Below are 9,057 nucleotides of genomic sequence, written 5' to 3' on the forward strand. Positions count from 1 at the left end.
ACAACTATTTTAACACTAATGAAAATGTACATATATATACAACCACAGATGGTTGATGGAAATAAATATTTGTTAAAAGTTTTTATTTTTTATTTTTAATACTTGTGAATGCATGATAAATATCGACATTATTATATCTGTGATACACTCGCAGGCAACATGCATTATATTCTGATATAACTTATAAAACCCTTCTCCTCTTCCACCTGTTGGTCATGTGACCACTGAGTAAGTTAAGGCGCCTGCACAAGGCAAAATGTTACGTGTTTATATCCTGAAATAATTTCCTTAAACACTTGATCATTCTCGTTTTGACTGTAAGCTGCTGGCAGTTAGAAACACTCTGTAGCTCATGTAGTCACTACTTATATTCTCCAGTAGTTTGGTCATGTTTGCCGATGAGCATGTCCAGGCACAACAGTGTGTAAATAAACACACTAAATGCAGTGATGCGTCTTAGTGATCTCAATGCAGGATTCTTTTATGTATGGGGGATGTTGAGTTTCATGTTGGTTGCGTTTCCAATAGTTTGACCCATATATGACCGCATTCTGACCTTCACTGACCACTTTCAGATACACAGGGTGTTTATATAATAGTGGTTAGCTGTGTTTGGTATTTTTCCTCACTCTCCCTTCCCTATCTAAATAGTAATTGATGACATATACACACTAACAACATTGTCATGTTCACCGGTGACATAAAGCCTTTTCTGCTGCTGACTGTAGCAAACACTCTTTGGGTTCTGTTCCGCATTTTTCTTCAGCAGCTGGGTCATCTGGCTACTCGTCAAGTCTAGGCACATTATGTTGTTACTACCTCTATCACAGATAAGCAGCTGGTTTCCCACTGCTGTGATGCCTGCTGGTTCTCTCAGTGCAGGGTCTTCGAATGTCTGGAGGATGTTCAAGTCCATGTCGAGCTTTGTAATGGTGTTTTTATAATTGTCGGATACATATAGTACTGCTTCCTGCCCTTCACCGACCACTGTCAATTGCCATGGATAGCCGAACACTGGCTTCCCACTGTCATCACTGTCTATCTTCTCAATAACTTTTCCACTCATGTCCATTTTCTCCACCTTTCCACTCCTGTAAGACACTATTAACCTGTCATTATGGTAACCAATAGCTAGACAGCCCCCATCCAACTTGATACTCTCCCCAAGGCATAGTTGTCCATTTATTTCCACGAACTGAATACTTCCTATCATTCCTGTAATTCGTAAAGTTACAGCCACTCTGTTCTCGGATATGAGACACATGCCCATTGGATGACCTGGCACACTCACCTGGGACAGAAGGTTGTTTGTTCGCAGGTCAACCAACTTCACTTTCCTGTCGTTCCAATCACCAAGTAGCAGCTTGTCTCTAGGCAGGAGGAATAAGTCAGACAAGAAGCCGCCTCGGTGGTGAGAAGGATACTCCACGGTGATGGTTGCGGCTGGTTTGAACTTCGTGTTGATGAGATCATCAGCTTGTTGCACTTTAAAAGAAAAGCTAAACTATTTCAAAACCGTATTATATCAAAGGGTCAGAGAGAAGTAAATTGTCAAAATTTAAATTAAGGTAAAATTGAAATGCACCACAATTCGTTGATATCGCTTTCTTCTGATGTTTTTCAGTTTTATCAACATATCTCGTTTTTGTAAAAATCTCGTGCTACAAAGCTATTGTCAATTGTGATCACAGTAAGCAATAATTTGCACATGCTACTTTTTGCGTAAAATACATGTTTCAACAAGTCTTCTTTTTCTTATCTAAAAATGTACGACAAATGCTAATTTAATAATATTGACGTTAAATTTTAAAATCGCATGTGAAAGTTTTGATGTAATTCGGTCGATACAATTTCAAAAATGTTCAACCCAGCAAAGTGCACGTTACGTATCATTTATTAAGCACTATGGGCACCAAAATGCACTGAAAATAGCAGCAGTGAAAGTTACATGATATCAGATAAAGCATGAAAGAAATAGTATTGACTGAAGATGCTTCCCAATCAGTGATGATGATATTAATTAATAGGAGTGTTACCTTAATTGAAAAAGATCAACGGTACTCATAAAACAACTCAGTTTTATCAAATTAACTGAGTCAGAGTTTTAATGTAAATGTTATACATCATGCACTTTACACTAGCGGATCCAGGGGTCGTCTAAAATCGTCCAAGTTGACTTTTTATTTCAATATAGGAAAAAAAAATAGCATACGCCAAATTGCATTATTTTGGACTAGAATTTTTATAATTGTCTTGGGGTAGTACCCCCCCCCCCCCCCGCCAACACTTCCAACCAAATATATTGGGTCCGACGGAGGGGCGCAAGTCAAAAGGTGACGCCCCTATGTTACGCCCCACTTAAGTCCAATCCTGGATCCGCCCCTGCTTTATGCTTATTTTTTTTAAGATTTAAAGACCGGTTAATCGTGTGTTCTTTCAAATTAATAAAAAATGCTGTGCTGCTTTGTACCGTTCTGTACGCTAAATGCCATAATAGACAGTAACAGACAACTGCCCGTACTGTTTCGGTTGTCAGGTTAGCGCACTAGCTGCTTTTCAATTTTTCCAAGGTTAGATTCCCGTCCTAAGGTGCATTGTTTCTGGTCACCATGCTGGACAACAAAGTGCCCTCTGTGAAATTGGGGTTTCCCCAAAACACAAGACCATAATGTCGCGTAACATTTTTCAATGAGAGTGCTTAACATGATATTGGAATAACTTGTTAGACATTCACAAAACAGATTTTAAGTAACTGACATCTCCGTATTAATGCTCAACTTAATCACTTGTTTCACAATAACAAACTACGTTTTTACTAACTAACGTCTTCTTCCGAATGCTAAACTACATCACAGGCCGGAATGGATCAGATCGATTCTAACATACACATTTATGCTATCTGAAACAAACCTAAGCGGTGTCCTAGGCAATTACCTTCAGACATTTTGTTGGTACTGTGGGGACTTTTATGCGGTAGGCATGCTAGACTATAACATTTATGTGCTTGAACTCTTTGAAAGGGTATATAACTCTAGTTAAATCAAAATATGGTGTATGATATATCTTACCTATGATAATGTGATCTCTTGACAAATCCGAATTTCTGTGAACTCGGGCACAATCAGAGCAAAGTATCTTGTCGCAGTCCTTGCATTTGACCATGTATTGAACTCTTATTATATCTTCGAAACAAGCCCCACATGTATAACTGACTAATTCTTTCATCGGTTCATACACATTGGTCGGCAATATCGTCATCGGCTTTTCGGATATTTCAATAGGTAACTCCTTAATTGGCTTTTCCGATTTTTTTGGCATCGGAGTCTTAACCTTTTGCCCAGACTCGTCAACAGTCAATTCTTCAACGAGCTTTACAGGTTCTTTCGATATCGTTGTCATAACCTTTTCCCCGGTGTTTTCAATAGTATATCCTTTAATAGGAGTTTCTGTATCTTCCGAAGTCAAAGGCATTATCGTTTGTCCAGATTCATCCAAATGTAATTCCACCAAAGGCGTTTTAGATTCTTCTACTACTAATCGCTCTTTTATTTCAACGAAAGTCTCTTCGGGTCCCTCAGATTCCATTTCCCCGGTTTGGACACTGAAAGCAAACACATGACCAATGCTAAGTTATATGACGTTTTAGTCTTTAGCAAAAGAGGTTTTTGTTCAAGAATATGTCACTTTGAAAGTAAAGCAACAACATAGACAGTGCATATGAAAATGTAAATGTGCATGTTTCCAGTATACTCATTATAAAGATAATAAAGGATCATAACTTTGGAAAAATAGGCGCGACACACAACCGTTCCCTTCCGATAATCTCCCCGAAAAGGGGACTTACCTCTGCAGTTTGCTTTAAAACCCACGGGCAGTTTAGCCAGATACATAAAATAGTTCAATGTTCATTAAAATTTCATGTTTTCAAATAATTTTTATTTTAAATGTTTTGATGAAATTTTGAAAAGTAACGACTCAGACCGTTAAAGGTGATAGAAACATTTTTAACAAACATATGGCATCCTTGCTGACGTAGTAGCACATGCGACATTGTACACACACGTTGTTTTTTTAATTACAGTATTGAATTTTGATTCAGTTAATAACTCATATTTCGGAAACTTTTTTTGATAAGAATCAACAAAGTAGTTAAGTTTTGGTTGTATATGTCCTGAGTTTAATTTCATTACTAAATTAACGCTGTATTATATTTAGCAACGTATTGCTTGATGTGGATTCGTGTTTTGGATTACGAGACAGTGTAATATTTATAAGAAATGTGAACAAAGTCTGATCCCAAAGTAGTTTATATTCATAAAATCAATTATACCAACAGACGTGGGAAATGAGGTCCGAAGTCTGTTTTGAAAGGTTATCAAATATATATAAGTTAACATTGAACGAGGTTTTGAAAACACAGTTTATTGATATGCGTGCGGATATGTTTACTTTGTATATTGCATTTTTTGCGTAATACGTATGCGGCTTACAGACGCAGAATGCGTGCACATCAATAGCTTAAAACGGAAACTGTATTGTGTCCGTCATCTGGTAATAAACATGTCATTCACCGCATTTGAGATGTCTATTTTTTTGACGCTGTTTCTTTATGTTTTATCAAGCCAAACGCTGTCCGCCTTTGGTCCGGGCAGCCAAACATCGCAAACATCCGTGCGGGTACGAAATCAAATGTGGACACATACTTTATTAAACCGGCCTAGTGTGTATTATGTGTTTTTTAACGTTATTTGGAAAAGAGTACATACCAAATACACATTGAAAACATTTAAGACACCTACAAATTTTTCCCCTTCATAACATATATCAAACATTTGCAGAGCACAACAAGTTGGACTAACCCGGCATTGGTTATGTACTGCTGACTACTCGTCCTCTTCATTTCAAGACTTTTGCGAACCGTGTCATCTTGTTGGTTTTGTTCTAAAGGAACCAACCTTTGATTCAACAACTCCAATACGCACATCATAGAGTTAGAATCAATCTCTTTAGAATCACCTGAAAATATACACTTATCGGTAATACAGATGTTATTAGATAAATAAGATCGCATCTTGACATTTTTGTCCCGACTTTCAACATTAATTTATTACTAGGAGTGACTTTGGAAACAAGACAATGAATTTTATACAAAATATCTTAGCTCTAGACATTGCGCTTGACCAGATGAAGATTTATTATTCATAAATAAATATACAATTTTTTATTGAACAGGCGACCCCTCTAGGGTAAGGGCAAATGCTGACACCAGAGTCTCAATTCGACCAGAATTGGTAAAGGACCACAAAACAATGACATAAATACATTGATATAAACAAGGCATCTAAGCCATTGTGATTCATTGGAATATGTTTTGTTTTTCTTTGTTAAGCTCTGTGGCCCCGGCCCCTAAGTTGCAATGAAAGCGGAACAATTTGAAAAGTTGTTTCTTATATAAGTCTTATATATGTTGAAGACGGGCATAGGCGAAGAGCAATAATTCACCTTAAACACATCGTGCTCTCTTTCCTTTTTGCATTTGGAATGGAATAATATTTATTTTTCCTCAAGATTTCAGGATAGATCAAGTTCGTTTTAGCACTTGTGATAATAATCATTTCTGTCCATTCAAGTTCATTTTTTTTATTCAAAGAAGTGTTCTATATCTTCAGAAACAAACACGCAAAGCAGACCACGTCCGTTTCGGGGGGCTCGGGTTCATTTTAGCATTGATGGAAAATGGTAACCTTAATGGTAAATGTTTAAATTATAACTATTAGTTTTCGAGGAGATTATTTTTCAAGTACAAATCATTTCTGTTACCATGGCAGTCAGCAGCCATTTTTCCAAACCTTAAATAATTTATCCACATGTGTTTTGTTTGCACATTCAAACTAATTGGTTTATATTTTTTTATAAATATAGAACAATCAATTAACATGTGGGAAGATTTTGACTAAACATTTTACCACTTTTTGATTAAAGGATGACCAAAAAGGACTATTCATGTGTAATGTCATCGAAAGTGACATGAAATCGTATAAAGCAGTTGTGAACGGACTGGCTACGGACAAACATTACATCACAGTAGCTCACCTTAGCTACAAAACACGACACAAACCTGATTGATTCAAAGCAGCAAACACATCCGGTAGAACCACTGTCATTTCCAAGTTCTCAAATCCTTCTTTTGTTCTTAGAAATGTTTGGATTGGTTCAATTAAAGAGTCAAGCGTCCCCGATATATATATTTTGATGAACTTCCACATCCGAACGGCATCGTCGAAGTGGAGTTTGATCTTCAGACACTCTCGCTTGGCACCTACAACCCGCCTTCCTTCTACAAAATCAAATGGAAAGTAAACATATGAGGTGTTATCTGTTTTATTCTGTTGACTTCCAATTTTCATCCATTCGTTTTTTGAAACATTTGGCAAATTTGTTTTAAGAAAATTAAAGTTCAAAGGGATGTGATTTTTGAATAATGTCCCCACGTGAGCATATTTGCCTTGGAAACATTTCATATTTCAACTAGTAATGTCCCAATGATACCCCCACTTAAGAATGAAGAGTCGAAGGTTCAAACAGCCAAATCTTCAACGTAAGCGAAACTGCATTAAGTACTGTATTTTGATATAAGAACAACAGCTTATTGACTTGATGCAAATCTATTAGATATAATTCCTCGCCAACATACCTACCAAAAGGATTGTTAAAAATCTTCCAGGTCTGAAAGACAGAATGGGTAAAAAAATCTTTCAATTCTGGATTTATTTCTCCAACAATTTCTGGTGCATTCTCTTCTACAAGCTGTGTAAAAGTTTCCGCAAACGAAGAATAGAGGAGATTTTTGTGGTCGTCTGTCAGTTTTGCAAAAAACAACATCAGTGTCAATTGGACTGAAATAAATTATTGATTTATGATTAAGATTCATTATTTTTAATCGACTATTTAGACACGCAGAACATTCGTTAAGTCTTATATTTTCATAAGTCTGAATATATCCTCAAAATGGTTTCCTGAAATTATATTATAAAACGAAATAGTATAATATAGATGCAATATACGTTAATTGAATATATAAATAACCTGGATCCTTCTGTAACTGACATGAGAGTTTTCGTAATTCTGAAACATAAAATGAAAGTTCCACGAATACGAAAAACTTACTACCCTTTCTTAATATGAGCATCACAAATCGATGTTTTCTTTAAATAAATATATATGTGTTCACCTGAGTTCAATATATTACATACTGACACCAATACGTCTTGATTAGAATTCAAATGCAAATCTAAAATGTGTTAGACATTACTTATTATTTGCAACAATACGAACGAGTTTTTACCTTTCTCAATACCGTCTAACCTTTGACTGGTATCTCTATCATTAGCATAAGACTATTGAAGATGCTTATGATCTGCCACAATATAACGTCTCATTTTGCCATTTTCATTGTCATCCATATCTTTCTTTATTTCAGTTTCAAAGGCAACATCCCCTATATATGTCAGCCCTGAGTTAACGAAATCTTTCAGAACAGTTATGTGTTCTTCGTAAACTAAAGGTTCCATCTCTGGACTTTCTGTGTGACAAAGACTGTTTCTCATTTTTCTCAGACTATTCAATGACTCTGCTATTTTGACATGTAAAGTGTTTGGTTTTGGGCACACCACCGAGAAAATACAAGCACATACGGACATATTCCACTTGTTTAAATTTGTTGGCTTTCCTGACTGAGGGTAAAGTTTTTCTTCATGTTCTTGTCCCACTGTTGTTGCAAGCACTTGGGCTTTATATAGGTTAATAAATGGATCTGTCGGATTTCCGATTTCTTTGGTTATGAGCTTCCTTTGAATGTGAGTAAAAACACAAGTAAGCAAGGACATGTCCCATTGCTCGATATTCGTTAATATTCGTGTCGGTGGATATAAAATGTCCTGGTTCTTTTGCAAAGAAGCAAGTGGCATTTTTAATACGTGTGGTTTTTCTGTCGAAAGAAATTGATCCACACATGTATAGCCAAGGGAAGTCACAAATATTGGCAGAATCTTTTTCATGACCTTTACACAACAACGCATAAGCATCTGTAAGATGTTGTTGAAACGGTCAGCATCGTCAAAAGTGTACGCGTCCGACATCGTTCAATGTGCAACTGGAACAAATAGAGGCCAACCGTAAGCATAACAGTTCAACATAGAACATAGAATCGTAATCATGAAAAAACACCATCTAAACTGGTAATTGATGATAAGTTAGTGTAAACGTTGTTTTGTAAAAAGTTTCCAATGTTTTACCCATATTTCTTTTGTTTATATATGAATACAAAAAGAAGAATTAAAGACCAACTCATTATGCAAATGAACTTAATAGAAAATACCTCGGCATACCAAAAATGATTTGAAACATTATAAAAATCAAAATTCAAAAGCAAATTTTTATGTACGTACACCATCTCGAATGAAGCTTTTCTATACATAAACATCAAATGATATGTGACAACAAAGGAAGAATTATCATACGAATGTTCATGGTTAATGATTGGACAAGTGTGAGGTCATTGCAATACAAACTAGTTCAAGCATCCAGACTCGTGTTCTTTTAAACTTGTATTTGTCAGAATCGAGACAGATGCAATAATGGCCGATGCAAATGCAGTTAGAACAAGCGCAGTCACAGGACTCGGTGGACAGATAACCATCAGTATAATGGGCCTATACAGACGGATAGCCTTTAGTATGTAACATGACGACTACCCTACCTTCCTATGCAATTTTTCTACTTACCAAGTTTGACGTCCCTGGGCCCAAGCGTTATTAGGTTATCGATCAAAAACTGATTTACAGCTCAAGTTTACCACGAAATTGACCGTTGACCTACCGACTCTCATATACGTAAGGCTTTCATCGCCAAGCTGACTACCAAGTTTTGGGTCCATGGGCCCGAACGTTCCTCAGAACTTAATCAGAAACAGTATTCAGTTTTTAGTGTGGACTACGGACGGACAGACGGTCCGGTTACTTTATGATGCCTTTTGGAATCATGTTAGGAATGTGGAGA

The 9,057-nt window shown here is 36.4% G+C and overlaps 1 protein-coding gene across 1 annotated transcript; it reads right to left on the reverse strand.

Annotated features, from left to right (window-relative positions):
• Window positions 1-27: 27 nt before the first annotated feature.
• Window positions 28-8,137, reverse strand: LOC128236538 (uncharacterized). The gene is made up of 7 exons (XM_052951455.1): window positions 7,346-8,137; window positions 7,087-7,125; window positions 6,699-6,896; window positions 6,119-6,337; window positions 4,860-5,016; window positions 3,069-3,601; window positions 28-1,485 (listed from the first exon to the last, which is right to left on the reverse strand). The coding sequence occupies exons 3-7, from the start codon at window positions 6,880-6,882 to the stop codon at window positions 644-646; spliced, it is 1,935 nt and encodes a 644-aa protein (XP_052807415.1). The 5' UTR covers window positions 6,883-6,896; window positions 7,087-7,125; window positions 7,346-8,137; the 3' UTR covers window positions 28-643.
• Between the last annotated feature and the right edge of the window lie 920 nt (window positions 8,138-9,057).

Source organism: Mya arenaria, chromosome 6 (genome assembly GCF_026914265.1).
Source record: "Mya arenaria isolate MELC-2E11 chromosome 6, ASM2691426v1".
NCBI classification, from domain to species: Eukaryota; Metazoa; Mollusca; class Bivalvia; order Myida; family Myidae; genus Mya; species Mya arenaria.